General features: G+C 43.3%; 1 protein-coding gene across 14 annotated transcripts in view; it reads right to left on the bottom strand.

Moving 5' to 3' along the window:
• Positions 1 to 19,510, bottom strand: part of RHBDF2 (rhomboid 5 homolog 2) — a 105,673-nt gene that overhangs the window by 18,618 nt on the left and 67,545 nt on the right. For all 14 annotated transcript variants that reach the window (XM_053302830.1, XM_053302828.1, XM_053302818.1 and 11 more), the window contains 8 exons: positions 11,857 to 12,012; positions 10,477 to 10,607; positions 8,421 to 8,613; positions 7,985 to 8,197; positions 4,762 to 4,890; positions 2,709 to 2,839; positions 1,988 to 2,194; positions 88 to 199 (listed from right to left, as the gene is read on the bottom strand). In XM_053302830.1, the coding sequence (XP_053158805.1) occupies positions 88 to 199; positions 1,988 to 2,194; positions 2,709 to 2,839; positions 4,762 to 4,890; positions 7,985 to 8,197; positions 8,421 to 8,613; positions 10,477 to 10,607; positions 11,857 to 11,988 (1,248 nt within the window). In that variant the 5' untranslated portion in view covers positions 11,989 to 12,012. The remainder of the gene's footprint in view (positions 1 to 87; positions 200 to 1,987; positions 2,195 to 2,708; positions 2,840 to 4,761; positions 4,891 to 7,984; positions 8,198 to 8,420; positions 8,614 to 10,476; positions 10,608 to 11,856; positions 12,013 to 19,510) is intronic.

Genomic DNA, 19,510 nt, shown 5'->3' with positions numbered 1-19,510 from the left:
GAGCTGGGCCACCAGGCACAATTCCCCTCCACATATTCAGACAGTGCATGTACTGAGCATGCAAATATGGCTAAAATTAAAACTCACCAATGCTGTTGTCAGGTGCTGGGCAAAGCCAATTGGAGCAATCCCATAGGTGCAAATGATCAGCAGGGTGATGAGGATATGGACAAAGGTGATCCAGTAGGTGAAGTAGGGCCTGTTAATGAGTAAGAAAGAAAAGAACACACAGATTGCAGACCTCAGAAATTGCTAAAAGTCTGACTTTTTTTTTTTTTTAAATTGTCTTAAGGGCTCTTTTGAAGGCTGGTAAAGATGTTAAACCATGAATGTCTATAGGGAGTGCATTGGGAGAAGGCCTGCTCCCAAATCACCGCAGGGTGAGCTGGTGGTATATGGAGATGGAGCTCTCTCAATGATCTTACTGTAGGAACTAAGGACTGTGCCTGCACTAAGGAAAGGACTGTGCCTGCAATATGCAGATATGCTGATAACCCAATTCCTGACGATCCCAAGACTGAAAGGGGGTGCAGAGGCTGGGACACAACAAGAGTGCAGTAAAACAATGACAGCAGGTAATGTCCTCATCTTTTAGAAAAGTGTTCCTTCTTTGCTATATTCCATGCCAGGCACAACATGCGAGAGCCAGGGCTGAACTCCACCTGACACAGGCAGTGCCAGAGTGGAGGGGAGCAAGCACTTCTCCAGACAAATAGCTCCCCCTCTGCCACTGCTGAATAATTAACTGGAAATTAAAATAAACTTGAAATCTAAAGAAATATTGCTCGATGCAGTTAACTCCAAGATCAATTAATTGCTTTCTGTCTGGAGACAAGGTGGGATATGCAAGAGAGGGGGAGGGGGAAAAGAACAGGGGGTTCTGGTGGCTGGCATGGAGTGGGCCACCTCCAGATAAAACAATCCACTGACTCCACCAGCCCACCACCTGAGATGGCCACCTCACCATTAGCAGGGTGGCGCTAACTACACCTGCTTTACAAATCCCTATCCACCATAAACGAAGTGCTCACATAGCATTTAGAGGGTTCAAAGCATACAAGGCTTTCTTTACAGTAACCTTGTAAGGGAAGTCAGTGTACATATCACCATTTTGCAGCTGGAGAAGCTGAGAGAGAAAGGCTTGCCTAAGGTCTCTTAGCAAGTTCATGGAAGAGGGCAGGCTTTGGACTGGAGACTTCACAGGTCAGTTTCTTAGCTGCTATGCTACCTTAGCTCCAATCTCAAAAAAACCAAGAGGGGTGTACAACCAACAACAGACAGACAGAGATTACCAAAACAAAAGTGCATATCTAATACTGTTGTCTTAACAAGATAGGCATGAAACAACACTGAGTAGTCTATGGGATGGCTGAAGGAGCAGAAGAGTGGGAAAAGAGTCTCGCATCCATGGAGGATGGCGACATTTGAGCTAGGCCAAGGACAGAGTGCCCCAACTCAGAATTGCTAGATAGCAATTGTTATTTTAACCTCCTCCTGATTACGAACAAGGCCAATTGTCTGCTTGCGCAAAGTTCGAATAAGGTTCTAGCCATCTTATGAGGAACCTCATAAGGTCCCAGGAACAGGAAAGCACCAGAATATTCTGTGACAAGAGCTCTCTTTAGCTGTTCCCCCACTTCCATGCATTCAGTACCTGCTGGCCACAACCCTGACTGCTGTGCCTACAGCTGAACAAGAAAGAAGGGCTCCTGCCATTGGGGTGTGTGTGTGGCTCTGTGTGTGAGTGTGAGTGAGTGAGTGTGTGTGTGTGTGTGTGTGTGTGTGTGTGTAAGGGAACAACTGGACAGGGCTTAGCTGTCTAGGAACAATAAGAAAAATTGGAATTGGTTCCCATAACGTAAAGAAATGGTTTCCATAACGCACTCCTGACAAAAGCAAGAGCAGGCCCGATATAGAGTTGGTTGCTATTTCAGTTCGGATGACCAGAATCTTTTCAGTGCCTTTTAAACAAGCACTCTGTTCCTACCTATGGCTGTCTGTGAGCTCCAGCTGAGAGCGCACCACGCTGCTGATGCTCCGGCGATATGTCCTGTTCAGCCACTTGCCCACCACTCCTAGCCCATAGTAGCGCTTCTTGCGATCAAAGGCAAAGTGTTTCACTCTAGAGGCAATCCGCGTGCCCCTCTTGGGACCAGCTGCCATTGATGGCGGGGCCTTGGAAGCAACTCCACGCCTGCAAGAACAGAAAGGATTTCTTTGGTTAGAAGCACAAGGCCCGTGTGGACACACACATAATTACTCCTCACTACTAATGATCAAAATGATTCATTGCTCCTGGATACTCTTTGGCAGAAGAGGTCATTGTACTGAATTCATTGAAGGAAAGTCATTTGAAATCCCAGCTGCCAGGAGAAGCAATACATATCAATTCCTATTGGATTACTGACAGGGGCTTTGTTGCAGGTGCCATTTTGACCCTTTCCTTCACAGAGCTTCCAGGAGAGGATTCCCAGACCCCAGAACACGACCACACAGGCTGAATACAGCCTATCACCATTTGGTGAGGAAAATTCACAAACTTTTTGATAACTATGTACTGAAGGCTTGCCATCTGTTATGAAGCTGTTAAGCCAACAAATCCTGGATCTTGGGTATCTGACTGTTTTCACAGAATGCTGGTGACAGAATTTGATAAGCACACCCATGTCAAGATCTTGGTACTAATGTAAGCTGGAGCAGAGACTTACTGAAAAGGCTGCTCAGTGTCAGGTGACCGGCCATCCTCTGGCTGAGGAAGTCCTCGGAAGTATGTGGCAGAGAGGGGTGGGGACTCAAACACGTCATCTGGCATGGAGTACATCTCATCATGTGTGTCAACCTGTGAAGGGCGGGGTGGGGGGAGAAGATACTGCCTTGTCATGGCCAAGTTTATAGCAATAAACCTCAAGTTTTATTAGAATATCAGAATGACATCCCTGTCTAGCCACTGTGGCCAAAAGATACCACGGCTGCCATTGTCCTAAATTGATATTGACACAAATCATTTATCACAGCAGCACTTAGTGAATAAGATGGCAGGAAAAGTCTTACAGATGGAATACATTCTCTCAATCTTTCATTTTGTGAAATTGAATGTTAGTTTCTTTCTACAGGTATGGGAAGGGATTCTTTTTGACAGGCAGAAAACCAACTGGAGTAAAATTAACAAGGTTACGTTTGAAAATAAAATAATATATTGGCAGCTTCTTAGTCTACCTATTCAAAGAAGTGCACAGAGATTATTTTAAAAAAAGGAGTAACCTGGGAAAATTGGGAAGCAATTAAAGAAACAATTCTGTATTACAGAACAGAGCTATTTACATATTATATTGTTGTCTGTACACATTTTCATGCAAATGCATTGAAGTGTTCATTTAAGTCAACACAGGGTCTAAATCTTTGGAAAAACACAAGCACAGATTAAGGGTACTGCTACAAATGCACTGAATGCAATCTGTGTATCACTGAAAATTCCTGCAGATCACCAACCATGTGTACCCAGATCATATACATATGGTGGCCTGGCCCATCAGTTGCCCCTGCTTCTCATCTTGCTTTGTGCAAGTGATCATCTTGCTTCCTGAAAGATCTGGTGATGCCATGGTACTGTATAAATTGCAGCTCCTCCCCATACTAAGTAGTCTCTGGGGTTTCTATCGAATATCAGCGGATGAAAATATAAAACAACATTAAAAAAAAATTAGAAGTAGGCACAAGATGGCTGCGATTTCTTTAAAAAAAACACACAACACCAATCATAATCAATACCAAAACATGTATTTCAAACTGAAGAGTGCGTACATGTACAAGTACTGGAACTGAGACCAGAGAGTCTGCTGCCAATCATTCAGGGTCCTTCCCAAGTTACCGACCTGGCATGGAATCTCCTTCCACCACCACTCATGTAGTGTCAGAATCCGCAGGGGCAACTTCGTAAGCGGAGGGGCTGCAGTCTATACAGTACCATGCCGTAACCAGACCTTTCAGGGAGCAAGATGATCACATGCACAAAGTGATATGAGAAGCAGGGGTAAAACGGATGGGCCAGGTCAGGAGCTGGAGATTCATAGGCAACATGGCTTACCCAGAACTCAAAGGAACTTGTCCCAGACTTTGGGCAAGTAGCCAATCCTTGCTTTGAAGTGATGGCAAGTTTAATAGAGTAAACAATGATTAAGCATCTCAAAACTAGAGAAGGAAATACAATATGCTATGAAGTATCCAATCCCAATTTTACTAGAATTACAGTGACATTTGCTGAATTTGATGAGATTAGAAATGTCAGAGTTGCATTCTTCTTCAGTGCATTCTGGGAAGGAAAATGGACCTGGGAGATTTCTAGCGCTGCTGGCACTGCCCACAGAAGTAGCAACTTCTTCATGTTTAAAAGCAAGAACTTTTAAACAGCCACCTTAGGTAAGCCCCTCCCCCACAGACCACCTTCAGAATTCCAATAAATATTTGTGGGCCCTCCATAAAAGGGTCAGAAATGCCTCCTGTGAAAGTACTGGTGAAAATGGCAGAAAGGTTTCAATCCAGCTACTCTGTGGGCTCCAGGAGTCAAAATTGACTTGACAGCACACTTTACCTTTACAATAACCTGAAGAGGAAACTGGAATCTTGTCCCAGCCAACAAAGGGTCTTCTTGAAGTACATTTCCATTAGAGGCTATTTGAGCGGAGGGGGCTACTGACAGAAAGAGCACAAAGCTATGGAGCATGGGAAGGGAGTGCAGCAAGAGGGCCATGGAACCATGCTTGCCTTACTGAAGAATGAGGAGTCAAATGTATCCATGCCGTCCACCATGTCTTCATCCAAGAAGCTGGGATACACAAAGCTCCGTTTGTTGCCCCTTCGTTTCGGCATTGAGTGCTCCAGAACTGAACGTCCCTTTCACAGAAAAACAAATTGGAACAGTGAATGGGCAAGTTCAGAACCTATTTAGTGCTATTGTACTGCAGTCCTTTATTGGAATGTGTCTAGAACAAGCCTTTTGATACTGCCTTTTTAATATGGAATATGCATGAAAGGAGGAAGTCATGGTATTTTATGTTGCAACGGAACGCTCTAGTCCTAGAGATACAGACAGCTGAGACAACGCACCGAGCAACATTAAGGCTACAGCAGCATCCTGTTAACAGGAGCAAATCTATTTTGCTATGCTGCCTGTTGAAAGAACTCTGAGGGGGTTCTCGTAACAGAGAGGTTCTGAATATAAAATTTATATTCAAATTCATATTTATTTATATAAAGTACAAGAGGTTCTGAATATACAATTTTAGAACCAGAAGGGACCTTGAAGGCCTTCTAATCTAACTCTGTGCTCAATGCAGGGAACTGCTACAGTGTCCTTGACAGACGCCTGCCCCGCCTTTGTTTGAAAACCTCCAGTAAAGAAGCGCCTACCGCTGCCTGAGGCACACAGTTCCACTCTCAAACAGCTCTTGCTGTTAGGGAATTCTCCCTATGGTCTAGCCTAGATCTGCCCCCCCCCCATTTCAACCCATTAGTTCTAGGCCTGGCCTCAGAAGCAACAGAGAACAAGCCTGCTCCTTCTTTTATGAGACAGGCCTTCAGATATTTGAAGACCGTTACCCTATTTCCCCCCTTCTCTTCTCGAGGCTAAACTTATCCAGCTCCTTCAACCATCCCTCACAGGACTTGGCTTCCAGACCCCTCATTATCTTGCCCTCCTCTGAACACATTGCGGTTTATCAGTGTCCTTTTAAAACATAGGGCCAGAACTGGACACAGTATTTCAAGCAAGTTCTGATCAGTGCAGAACAGAGTGGAATATTGTGAATTGGACTCTAGGCCTCGGATAATACAGCCTAGCAGATATCATCAGGTTTGTAGTTTTGCACAGAAAAGTTAGATTCGGAAGGCCTTCGAAATCGCCTGTACTCAGTCCCAACTCCTGCCGCACTTCCCTTGTGCCATGTAACAGCACCATCTAGGGATGGTGACTCTTTAACGGCTTAAGTTGGCAGCTCAGGAGACTATACTGTAACTCAGCAGTTGCCCCTCCCAAATCCTGTAATTAATATATAGATAGTTTGTAAGTTTGATTGTAAACTACACTGCTCAGGAAAGACCCATATTGGGTTGTTTAAAAAAAAAAAATCATAATCATAACCTGAAATTCAGATTGTTAGCTTCCTGAATCAACTTTAGTTTAAAGTTGAATTCTTCTATTTCAAAAGACAAGAGGTGGTCTTCAAGATGTCAAAATGTAAGAGATTGTAAAAGATTAAAATCACTGGTTTTCAGGTCTCATTGAAATTAGGATTTGCTGTGAACTTGAAGTGTGTTTTGCCAGCTTTTTTTTTTTTAAAGAAACCTCAGTTGTTAACTCCTTGCTAACTTGAAGTTTGTTTCAGATATCTGCTTCAGTGTTGCAAAGGATAGCTAAGAACAATTTGCTGAGTTCCGTCCATAAATATTAGGGATGTGCAAGACATTTCAACATCGAAACGTTTTGACTTGAAATGGGCTGTTTTGGTATTTTGAGCTTGAAACAGAACACCCTTTAAATTCCCTCCAGGGTATTCTGTTGAGGAGCAGGTGAGGAGATATGGGTGGGGAGGCAGGGTGATTGTGTTCTATAAGAACACCTCCCTTACCAGGATCCCTGATGAAGTGTCTGACCATATCAACTATGTGTACTTAAGTTTGGGGACCAGGGATAGACTGGGACTTCTGCTGGTGTACTGATCACCCTGCTGCCCAATTGAGTCCCTAACATAGCTGACGGATTTGGTCTCGGGCCTGGTTGAAGACCCTCAGGCTTGTGGTGGTGGGAGAACTCAATGTACACTTTGGGACCAATTTGTCTGAGGTGATTCAGGAGTTCATAGTGACTATGATAACTATGGGTCTATCCCAAGCTGTCGGGACCGATGCACATTGCTGGTCACATGACTGATCTGGTCTTCTACTCTGATCTTGGTGGTGTTCCTCGCAACTTCTGTGAATTCCCCATTGTCATGGACGGATCACTATCTGGTTAAGGTTGGCATTACAATCACGTCCCACCTCCGTCGAGTGAGGGGCCTATTAGGATGCTCTGCCCAAGAAGGTTATTGGATCCAACAGGGTTCCAAGAAGCCTTGGAAGTATTTTGTGCTGGCTCTGTCACTGACCCTACTGATGCCCTGGTGGAGAACTGGACCAGCAAACTCATCAGGACAGTAGACATGCTCGCTCCTAAGCGTTTCTCTGATCCGCTTCAAAACTGGCCCTTAGGTATACAGAAGAACTATGGGGCCTGAAGCAGCATGGTACATGAATTTATATCTTGCCCTTATAAAAATTAGAGATGGCTTACAAGAAAAAAAATTATACACATTATCAAAACATTTATGCCTTTCAAAACTGAGTTTAGTTTAGTTTTCCGATTGGGGTTTACTTCAGCTAATCAAGCCTTAATTGCTACAGCAGATCTGGAAAGCAGCAAATATCTATGGAATTATCTCCCTTGGATTCAGTTCTTGACACACAATGCCTTTGCTATGCTCTTCTTTCAGCTTCAGTTAATAATTATTGTTCCAGATCAGATTCTATTCAGTCTGAAACTAATCAAATTTCTAAATCAATGGGGGTTAAAAGAAAACCCCAAACCACCCTGCCCCAATCCATTATCCAATATGGAATCAGACTGCAATGATATCACAAAGTTATACAATTACTTGGTAACAACTGGGGAGATGTGTGCATGTGTATGTGCACCTTTGAAATAGGAGTTTCCTTACATTCTATTTTTCTACTCAAATTGAAGTTCTATTCCCAGGTAAACCAAGCCCTTATGAATAAAGGCAAGATACTCCCCCTGGGTTTTCCAAGCCTCAGCGGCTTGCATTCCAGTTGTAGATTTGATGAGTTTAAGTGTGGAAAGATAACAAACCAGCCCAAGAAGTGCCTTCTAAAGACATATAGTGAGCAGACAATGGTGGAGCTGACGGATTAGTCACAGAACAGAACTCACTCTAATTATAGCTGCAGCTGCTTTGAAGCTCATGTGGGCAACAGATTCCCTCTTCCTGCGGGGTAGCCGGGTGTAGCCCGATCGTATGCTGCTGAATGATGTCAAAGAGATGACTCCGGGGGTCAGAGGGGGCAGGACCGGATGTGGGGTACGTGGACGATCCACTTCATCTGGGTGCCGGAAGGGACGGCCTCGGGCCAAAGGGTCCACAATCTGAGAAGATCAAAGAGGTGCCAATACTACTGATTATTTCCATTTTCTTTATTTCCCCATGGAATATCAGAGTGGCATTTTAAACTGTCCTGTGAGGTAGATCAGGCAGATCACTGCTTCCCATCCCAAGACCACCCAGCCAGTCTCATACCAAAGAATAGATTAATCCAGATTCTTCACAACCCAACCCAGCATGGCAGCACACTGGCCACGGGCTGCCTACCTTGGGCATCTTCTTTGGCTTGGGGGACTCTGTGCCTTGGAAAGAAGGCACTTCCTGGCTGGGCAGCTCCATTTCTCGGTAGGCAGCTTTGAGTTTCCCATAGCGCAGGCTGCAGTGCTGCAGGGTCTTGCGTTGCCAGTGCTGCCGCTTTCCGTCCCAGTCACTGCTGACTCCAAACCACTGCGCTGTTCCTCTGGTAGTGCATAAGCGGAAGACAACAAGAACAAGAAGTGACCGAAATGAAAACCCGAAGTGCTGCTTAAAGACACAGCCTGCAGTCAATCCTCCCACAAGGCCCTTGTCCCCCCAGAGTGACTGGCCTGTGGGTGAGCTGCCATGTGGCACCACCACAGGGAAGGAGAGAGCAGGCTGGAGAACGGCCTTTGAAAGATGTCTGGTGTAGCACATGCATTCCCTACCTTAAGCAAGTGTGTTGCTCCACATTTGTAAGTTGAACTTAAGAAGTGGGTGCAACACATGCCTCTCCATGAGGAGACAGATATATACTGTACAGTTCTAACCTGTGGAAGAAGAAAAGGGGCTTCTTCCTCTTGGCAGCCAAACCAGCTAGTGGAGGCTTAGGGAACAAGAACCAAGAGAGAGAGAGACAAGCCAGCAGTGGGGGGGTGGGGGGCAGTGCAGGGGGCGGGGTTGGAGCTTGTGACAGTGGATCCCGTTTTGCAAGGTGCCTGCTGAGGGATGTCAAGTGGATGATGATGCAAAGGTTGAGCCCTGAAATCAAGGAAGAAAAGGGAAGTGTGATGATGAGTGACTCATCATCCATTTCCGTCATTTCAAGGAGATACCAGCTCTTTCTTCTACACCGTCTTAAAATCGAGAAGATGGTGTGGGAAACAGTTCTAGTCTCTCCCCCTAACCAATACCTGTAACACACGGAGCAACCATTTTTCCTCTCCTTGCTTTTTATTCCTGGATTTGACAATGGTACTTGCATTATCCACTTGCCACACCTCAAGCACACTGCAAAGAAGGATTCTTTGCCCTGGGATGTGGTGTTGGCCACCAGCTTGGATGGCTTTAAAAGGGGCTTAGATAGATTCATGGAGGAAAGGTCTATCAATGGCTGCTAGTCTGGTGGCTGTGGGCCATCTCCAGCCTCAGAGGCATGATGCCTCTCAATGCCAGTTGCAGGGGAGCAACAGCAGGAGAGAGGGCATGCTTTCACCTCTTGCCTGTGGGCTCCCCAGAGGCATCTGGTGGGCCACTGTGTGAAATAGGATGCTGGACTAGATGGGCCTTGTGCCTGATCCAGCAGGGCTGTTCTTATTACCACAATCCCCTTGCCACCCACCCACCCAGTGTCTTCCCCAACAAAAAAAGCTTGCTCTAGTTGCAATTCTCCCCTGCTTCAACTGTGTGTGTGTGTGTGTGTGTGTGTGCGCGCGTGCGTGTGTGCGTGTGTGTAGTGAATGAGTGAATCACTAAAAGGGTGAACTAAGCCTCCACTGTTTTCAACCAGTAACATGGCTTTTACACTTTGTGAACACCTTCCATAGAGAACCATAGGAACACACCCCATAGGAAGCCACGATTAGCCTCAGCTCCTAGGCTTATATATTTATGCAGTGCTCATGGGACTGTGGGGAGGGCGGGTGGAGAGAGAAACATGTGGCTGCCTCACATTTTATGGAACCGAACAGGAACACACTAACTAATTCACGTTTCTGCTTCCAGTTTCTTAAGCCATTTAATTAATTATTTCTCTATGTAAACCGCTTTGGAACCTTTTGTTGAAAAGCGGTATATAAGTATCTGCTGCTGCTGCTGCTGTTGTTGTTAAGTCAAGGCTGAAAAGCAGTAGCATGTCCTCAAGTATCTTTGTTGATGAAATAAATCATCATGAGCAATAATTGGAACCCCTCCACTCCAAAGCTTGCTTTTAAAGCACAAGAGTATACAGATCTTTTCTTATTCAGTTTCTCAGTATAGAGTCTGCTCTCAAGGCCAGGGAAAGGGATCCAGAAATAATGGAGAATGAACCCTTAAAAAATAATGTCATCAACATTCTATAATGGTGACCTAAAGACCTTCTTACTTGCGGATACTCTGCGACAGTGAGGTTTGCCTGTGGATACCAGGATGTCTTTTGAAGTTGCTGTCCTGCCTTTCCATCCTGGATTCTTGGAGACTTACACTCTTTTGATAAACTGGTTTTTTCTTCAGAGGCTAGACCAAACAAAGAGGTGATTAGGAGGAAAGATAATGGGGATGAAAACAAGACTTAGCCATGGAGCTCCCTACTGGTGACATGTATTATCCTCAGCTCTTGAGATGCTCCTGAAACTAGGATCACACCTCTAGATCAGGAAGGGAGAAGGGCTGAAGAGTTTTCTCGAATATATCGCTAGGTAGCCTAGCCATGTGCAAGTGTGCGCATAAGAGCATGAGTGAGCACATGTAGTGCGGTGATCATGTCTGATTACAAAATTATCCCCCAACAGAGCTCAAACTTTGGATTGAGGGAGGTTATTGGGATGTGTAACTTTCAGGTTTCAAAGGAATACTTGTAGTTTGCCTTACAAGTTTTCCGGGCAAGGTGAGTGAAGGTGCCTACTCCTCAGTTATGATGCACTGGATCAGGACTCTCTCCCCACTTCCTCTGGGAGAAATCAAGGACTGATACAGCACATCTGGTGGTGCAAGGTTGCAAGCTAATGAAATAAAATGTTAAGGCAACTCAATTGGCTGATTACCTTTGACCAAATTACTGGCCAACATGTTGCCCAAGGAAAAGCCAGCATTGCTGACCCACTGGGGCTGCTGTGCATATGAAAGCCAGCCCTGGTGGTAAGGCACAAGAGCACAGTTGCGCAACTACTTAGAACATCAGTTTCCAATGGAAGTAGTGTTGCGCAGGTGCCCACATGCTGTTTTAATGGTTGTGCAACTGGGCTTTTGTGCAACACTGTCAGGGTTGGCTTTCATATGTGCAGCAGCCCCAATGGGTCAGAAACACCAGTGTAGCCTTGTGCAACATGCCAGCCACTTCCTTGGAGGAGGAAATTCCTCTCCAGGCGAGATTGCCTAAATGCAAAGTTAGTTTATTAAAATAAAAAGAGGGTTTTATTTAGACACCATGTTGTAGGTTAGCCCCTGTCTCTGAAAGCCAGCCCCAAATAAGGGGGCCTTGCAACATTCCTAAAGAGAGACTCAGGCATTGGTGAACCACCAGAAAAGGCAGTCCAGAACAGCTATGAGAAGATACTGCCTACCATTAAACACAAGCCTTGGATAACATTACTCAGGAGAGATATTTTGATCATCTTAGGAAGGTGCTGTCTCTTTGCTATGGTGGACTAACAGTTACTTAACTTTTAAGATGCTCAAAGCAAACAGACACCCCCTCAACCTCATGTAACCATGGAAATTTAAAAAAACCCAACAAGCATTTGTGGAGAACTGTCATCATTCATACCACGGTTTGGCTGCTTTCTTCTTCTGCCTCCACTGGTGGAATGGTGATGGAGAGGTTAGGGGGCTTCTTGCTCTGTAGGCGGCTGCTGCTGGTGCTGGAGCAGCTGCTTCCATTCTTGTCACTGTCTGCCATCTTGGACAGGATGAGTTAGTCAGCCTGAGAGGAAGAAGGGAACAGAGGTGTGGGTCCATAAAGCTCTCTGCGCCAAAACCAAATATAAACCAGCAAGTTAAATTTGAGCCTGTCAGGGAGACCCACTTTTAACCAATTTACCAATTTATCATAATCTCTAAATAAAGTTGCACAATGGAGAGAAGATCTTTTGAGCAAATATAAGTAATTTAAGCAAAAACAGAAACTGGTTCTGTGCCAAAGGTAAGTTTAGAAAAACATAAACTGGAGAGCTTCCGCATGTCAAAGCTTATTTCGTTTGTCCTATTGCTTCAGCCATAACAAAACCATTCGTTAAGCAGGTGTTGGATGGACAGCCACAGCTGGCAGCTATATCATTCTTCTATAATAGCATGATATGAGCACTTCAACTTTTGATGCAAGTTCTCTAAATTTCCAGGACTGCATTTCTATCACGATGGAAATCTCACCTCAGCAGCAACTTCCAGCTAGCCTGGGTACCCATGAGCACAGCTCAACGGATGCTACCATTCTTCATCAGCACATAAATCAGCTTCCATTTCAAGAATAAAAACAGGTTCCTAGCCAGTCTGTCTGCAAAAGTTATGCTTGAAAGTGTGGGCAGAGCTTGCAAAAACCCTTGAAAGTCAGAAAAGAGGCTTCTGAATAAGATTTCTAGTAGTCGAGGAAGGGGTTTCAGTTCCCAAACCCTGCCCATCCCCATGACTAGCAAAAGCAGAGCATTCAAGCACTGCTCTCAAGTCATGTCAAACAAAAAGTTATACAAGTTCTCTGAGTGGAATATTTTACACAGATTGCAGAATCAACCTTTAATTTAAAGTTAAAATAAATAAGTTTAAATAAATAAATAAATAAATAAGCAAGCTGAAATAAATAAATAATGATAATAAATTGGTACAGAATTTAGGATGTTTTGGTGCAGAATTGTACCTCTCTATTTTGGCACAGACGACACATTGCCTTGGCCATGATCATATATACATATAGTCATAAGCTTAGAAATCAGTTCATTATATTTCCCTCATTTGCTCAAAGCTTGATACTCTGCTTTTAGTCTCCAAGCATCTTTCTGTAACCAGGGGAGTTAGAAATGCATTTGGTAACTTAACACTGTAGTACATTGGAATTCCCTGGACTCAAAGTCAGGCTGTGCCTGTACAGCACCTCTAATTCAAACATCCAATTAACTCAATCAATGCTTCTTCTGTCACCCATTTCTGGGTACCACACATCCACCATCTCCCAATCAGCCTAAGCATGTTTGCATGAAGGAAACCCCAAGTGCTCCTTTTGATAATCCTCACTTACTCAGGTTGGCTAACGATTTCATTCTCTGTAAGTGCAAGGGAGAATTTGCAGCAATGCTAGGAGTTACTTTAATAAGGGGAATGCCTTCAGAACAGGATGGGATGGCTCTGCACGGGATTAGTTCTACAGAGTGGGTCAGCCAGGATTTAAAATAGCTTTTAAGAGGTCTCACCCACTCTGCAATTGGAGCTATGTAGGTTAGGCTGTCTAAGCCTGTCCCTGCTGGAGTGGGAAGAGTTAGACTCCAGGATGGGGGCAAAATGGAGACAGCTTGCACAAATGATCAAATCAAGCAATAAATCTTAGAAGTAATAATAGTCAACAGCTCCAACTATTGCAGGCTTTAGACCAGACTATCAGAGATCCCAATACAACACCAATGCTCTGAGCCTAAGCACATGCATTTGCAAAGAAATAAACATGTAGGAGGTCTGTCCTATCTACACCAATCTTCAAAATACTGAAAGCAACATTCTTCTACTCAGCTGGGCAGCCCCAACCAAATATTTGTACTTCAGCCAACTGGCAGTCTAGAAGAGGGAAATCAACGTTAGAGTTTAGACTACAAGCTTTAGACCAGTGGGGAAAACAAGATGTGAACAAGGACTGCTGAAGTCAAACAACACAAAACAGGAATTTCAGTCCTGCAGATTGCAATATAGACAACTTACTTGATTCAGTTGAGAAAAACCCCTACCAATAAAGATAATCTAGAAGATATCCAAAATATCCAGACATTTGGATAAGTGAAATGCCACCTAGGACTTCTTTAACACAGTTTTCCCCAAGATCACCTTGGCTCCCTATTCCTTTCCCAATTTGCCCATTGATGGACCTCCAGGTACACCCTGCACTTACACAGAGGCATACCATGTAAAACAAGGTGTATGTACATGAATTCAAGTTCACGTTCTTTATTGCTTAAAACCAAAGTGATCACAATATAAAATGAAATGTATATACAATGAAATAAAATTACAAAATTTAAAACAAAAGGTTCACAATATAAAATGAAGGCTGAACGTTTTCCTAGTTTGAAACAAGAGACGCGCAATATAAAATGAGTTAAGAAGTTGAAAATCATAATATTAAAAAGTTTTTTAAAATTATCTAGTTGAAGAGTCTGATTCTGCAATATTCAAATCCATTTTTGCAACTGACATATCTATTAAACTCCTCCTCTAACATTTATACCATATACATTCCATCATGCTTATGCCAGATACATGTTGTTTTCACATACAGTGAGAAGAACCTCTTACTTTCAGCATATGCACATTTGAATGAATGAATGTATACTGCATTTAGATGAAAGGTCACCTGGAGGATGTGAAGAGTACCTGGAGAGGAGATGGGTGGAATTCTGCTACCTCCACTATCCATTTGGTATATAAGCATTTGTGAAACTAGGCCCAAGCATTCATGCTTAGGTTCCTGCTTTTAATAGATTCTGTACAATGCTTTGAACTGTTGGAGCTAAATGTCAAGAAGCAGCAATAACACATTGGCCCTGGGCTACAAAGACTGGGTAAAGAAGAGAATTGCATATACAATTAAAAAGATTAAGTTTTGGTTAAGCAACAGTCACATAAGGTGATGTGTACTGGATTTACAAGTTTGATATTCTTCGGCATTAACACTAGCAACAATACCCTCTGTAAACAGCCCCTTGAGGAAAACAGAAAATTTCCTCCAGATTTCCAAGAATGGTAGTTGAAGCTTTGCAAATCTAGAAAGCCCGAAGAAAATTAGTAACATGCATGAGTAACATGCAGACCCAAGTCTGAGGCTCAAATGGCAATTTTAATTATATTTTGGCTAGTTGTCATCAACAGAACAGCCTTAATCAAATGATTCCTATTTCCACCTCTGGACCTCAACAGGGAAAGGAAAGGTCTTCATAGCATCCAGACTTCTTGAAGATGCTTAGATGCCCTATCATATCATTGGACTCTGCTGCCATCTACAGCAAAAATTACGGAACAATGCTTGCTTATTTCCACCACATCAACCTACTGCAAACACTAAAATACAAATATCAGTTTTTTAAAGTTTCAAGGTTTTGGATGTAAGAATGGAAGTCACTGTTCCTCAGTCAAAACTAACAAAGACAAAAGAGAAATAACATTTAGGTGGGGGAGGCATTTTTGAAAGACTGTCTAATAAAAGACTGGGGGCAGAGTATTCATATGAAGACCATCCTTCTCAGGAAACCCTGTGTCAATTAAATATTTTGCCTTTGCTGGAAAAGAACTGGATCTGCCCTGCATTTACTTTTTGAAGCCATATGGTCATCACAATTAATACAATGTTAATTTATGGGCTATTGTAAAAGCTATAATCTTTTTCCTGTTTTTCTTGGTGGCAAAATCAGATGAGATCATCAAAATAGATTTCTCTCTGAGGATTCCACTTTGACTGCAGCACTGTTACGTGTAATGTATTTTTAAATCAAGGATAGTTTGAAGAAAGCTCTTTTTTCCTTCACAATTTGAAATGGGCAGCATTAGACAAAGGCAAAAAGCTGCAGAAACGTTTAGAAAAGCTTCAGCACATTCATGAGAGCAAATTGTGACCAAAATACCATGTGCAGTCTTAAATCCATCCTGTCCACCTGTATTCTATGGGAAGTGGATGGATTGTTTTTCGTTCAGAGGAGAGAAAAATATGAAGGACTTCCGGGTTAACTCTAACTAAAGCTTCTGCATCCTGATTAGGAAACCTGATCTAGTTTTCCTAGAAAACTAAAGTCACAACTTCTGCAAAAACATAGGAATATTTCTCCAGTTGCATTTGAAATTTATTTAAATGATGAAATCCTCCACTCTGAATTTGTCTCTTCCAGCTTGCATGTTTTCCATCTGGGAAAACTGATTTGTGCTGCTATTTCATTCAAATACAGTATATGTTTTCCTCTTGAGGACTAATTTTCTTTCCCTTTTCAGCTTTTCTCCAAACTTGTTACTTATGCCACAGACAAAGGTGATGAGGGCAGAAAGCAGGGTTTGATACTTTTCTCCTGGCACTTAAGCAATAGCAATAGCACTTACATTTATATACCGCTCTATAGCTCTCTAAGCGGTTTACAATGATTTAGCATATTGCCCCCCAACATTCTGGGTACTCATTTTACCGACCTCGGAAGGATGGAAGGCTGAGTCAACCTTGAGCCCCTTGGTCAGGATCGAACTTGCAACCTTCTGGTTACAGGGCAGCATTTTTACCACTGCGCCACCAGGGGCTCCTCCTAAAGCCGGGGTTTTGAACAATTATGATGTCAGTTTGTGAAGAACTTTGTCAGAATTCTGCCATAAAGGCCATCTTAAATGGTCTTCAGCATTTTAAGAAGCATTTTTAGAGTTTGCTTCTAACTCACCACCACCACCACCTTCTATTTGGAATCTTTCGTCAATTTGAGCAAGGCTTTTAAAACACAGAACATCTGGTGGGCCACTGTGTGAAACAGGATGCTGGACTAGATGAGCCTTGGGCCTGATCCAGCAGGGCTGTTCTTATGTTCTTAAAAGAACAAGAGTTTGTATTGCATCTTTTCTGGAGGACCCTCTTGTTTGTGACAAGTTTTTGAAGGTGATCTTTGGTGTATTTTTTGTTTTGGACCAGTGATCAAAAATTTCTTGAATTATTTTCCACTAGGGATGTGCACAAAAAGGATTTTGTGGTGAGTTTTGAACTCGAAACAAATAGCAAAATCCTTGAAAATTCATTGAAACAGCTGGCAAGCTGACTGTTTTGACAAAACCACCTTGAAACAATTCGAATGTTTTGGCCCTAGGGAACAATGGGGAACTCAAAACATCCCAAGGTTCCCCCAGGTAGCTTATAGGGACACCAAAGTCGGTTGTGTGGTAGGGCATGATGGGGGCTACCTACTACCCAATCCACAAAACAAATGGGCAAGTGGGAGATTTTTAACAAATTTCTAACCTTTCCTCAGAACCCACATAGGATCCTATGGAGGAATGGTTAGAAATTTGTTAAAAATCACCCGGTTGCCCATTTCCTTTTGTGGGTTGGGTGGTAGGTAGCCCCCATCATGCCCTATCACATAATCCACTTTTGTGTCCCTAGGAGCTACCCATGGGGAACAATGGGGTGTTTCAAGTTTCCCCATTGTTCCCTATGGCCGGAATAAGCTGCACTCACAGAGTGCGCTGCACACAAGATTTGCATTGCAATTTGCAATGCATTTTGCAACCCTGCCTTGAAAAACACTGCAGAAGCAAACAGTAAAAGGGATTTTTTAACACGCATTTCAAAGACAAATTTTCCTCCCTCTCTCAAAACACTAGAACAAGGGGTCACCCCATGAAACTGAAGGTTGGGAAATTTAGGACTGACAAGAGGAAGTACTTTTTCACACAGCACATAATTCATCTATGGAATTCCTTGCCATGGGATGTGGTGATGGCCACCAGCTTGGATGGCTTTAAAAGGGGCTTAGACAGATTCACGGAGGACAGGTCTATCAATGGCTACTAGACTGGTGGCTGTGGGCCATCTCCAGCTTAGAGGCACTATGCCTCTCAATACCAGCTGCAGGGGAGCAACACCAGGAGAGAGGGCATTCACATACATCTTGCCTGTGGGCTCCCCAGAGGCATCTGGTGGGCTACTGTGTGAAACAGGATGCTGGACTAGATGGGCCTTGTGCCTGCTCCAGTAGGGCTGTTCTTATGTTCTTATGTCCAAAATGGCCAAAAAAGAATCACTGACCCAGAATCCAGCCAGTGCCTGCACTGCAGTAACATCACCGGCATAAGTTCATCTCACACACACAATTATAACTCCTTTCGTTACTTATTAGCAAGGCAACAGCTGCCACAGCAGCACCCTTACTTAGCAGCAAGCATAGCCATAAGCTCAACTAGAGCAACTTCAGCCACATTTTGACTGAGTACACCTTGCATTGCAGATTGAAGAGCAGAGATTGAAGCTCAAGTTAGTCTCAAGATCAGACATTAAGCTCATCACAGCAATCATCATGAAATATGAGAGAGAGAGAGAGAGAGAGAGAGAGAGAGAGAGAGAGAGAGAGAGAGAGAGAGGGCTGCCACTGTCCACTTCTTGCCACAACACTATCTCACAAACAGAACAGAACCACAACCAGACAGAAGTCACAACACACCAGGCTACAAACACAAAAAATGAAGTGCAATAACCATCAGAAGGTGCAGCTTGGGGACTGCAAAAGAGAAGGAAAAAAATCAGCATACCACCCCAGTTATTAAAGGCACTGCGGGTTGGCTAGTAGAAGGAAAAATTCAAAGCAACACCCAGTTAAAGCCACTGGGGCTGCTGGTACAATTAAAATTAGGAAAAAACAAAAACAAAAGCAGTTGTTGGAACTGCAAAAGGAAAGGAACAAAAAAAGAAAGACAGATAAGTCAGCAGGCACTGTCTGTCTCTCTCGCCAGTCTCCACCTGCGCAGGTAGGCAGGCCTAGACCATCAGTCCACCACCACCAGAGGTGTATCTAGGGAAAATAGCGCCTAGGGCAAACACTGAAATTGCGCCCCCTGTCCAAGCATCTGACACCCATCTTTCAGATAACTTTACCATAATATCAGCTGAAAAATACAAGTCAGGCTTGTTAATCTTTTAATCTTTCAAAAACTATTTTAGCAGTGGACTTAGCCAGACCAAAAAATGCTGGAAAACTACAAATTTCAGTGTGCTGGGGCTCATGAAATACCCAATTACTATGTGGAGCTGTACTTGGAAAACTAAACAGAAGTGCCTGTCTAATTCTCTACTATGCATTGTAGCATCACTATTACATAAGTTTTAAAAATAAATGGAGAATTTGACTTTTCCCAGATACTCTGAACATAATGAAAGGATATGCAGAGTAAACTGTGTCACTGCTTGGAATATATTCTAGTCTTTCAGAAAGACAGTTAAAATGAGAGAAAGAGAGCAAGAAACTCCCAGTGGGCCTTAATATTAAGGATTTCACACTGATTCAAAGACAAATTCACCATTAATAGCCATATTAGCAAGACATCACATTTAACTCACTTATCACAAGAAGCAAAGTAAGAGCAAATGAATACAATCCTAGCTCATAAGCATCAGCTCAGTATTCACAAGCCCTGATTCTCTGTACATAGTGCCAATCTGAATATGTGTACAGTGACTTATATTATATATTATTATTATTTTACCTGTAGCC

The sequence above is a fragment of the Hemicordylus capensis genome, chromosome 2, assembly GCF_027244095.1.
Source record: "Hemicordylus capensis ecotype Gifberg chromosome 2, rHemCap1.1.pri, whole genome shotgun sequence".
NCBI classification, from domain to species: Eukaryota; Metazoa; Chordata; class Lepidosauria; order Squamata; family Cordylidae; genus Hemicordylus; species Hemicordylus capensis.
The sequence above is the reverse complement of the archived record's forward strand: the minus strand, read 5'-3'. Positions and strand labels throughout refer to the sequence as shown.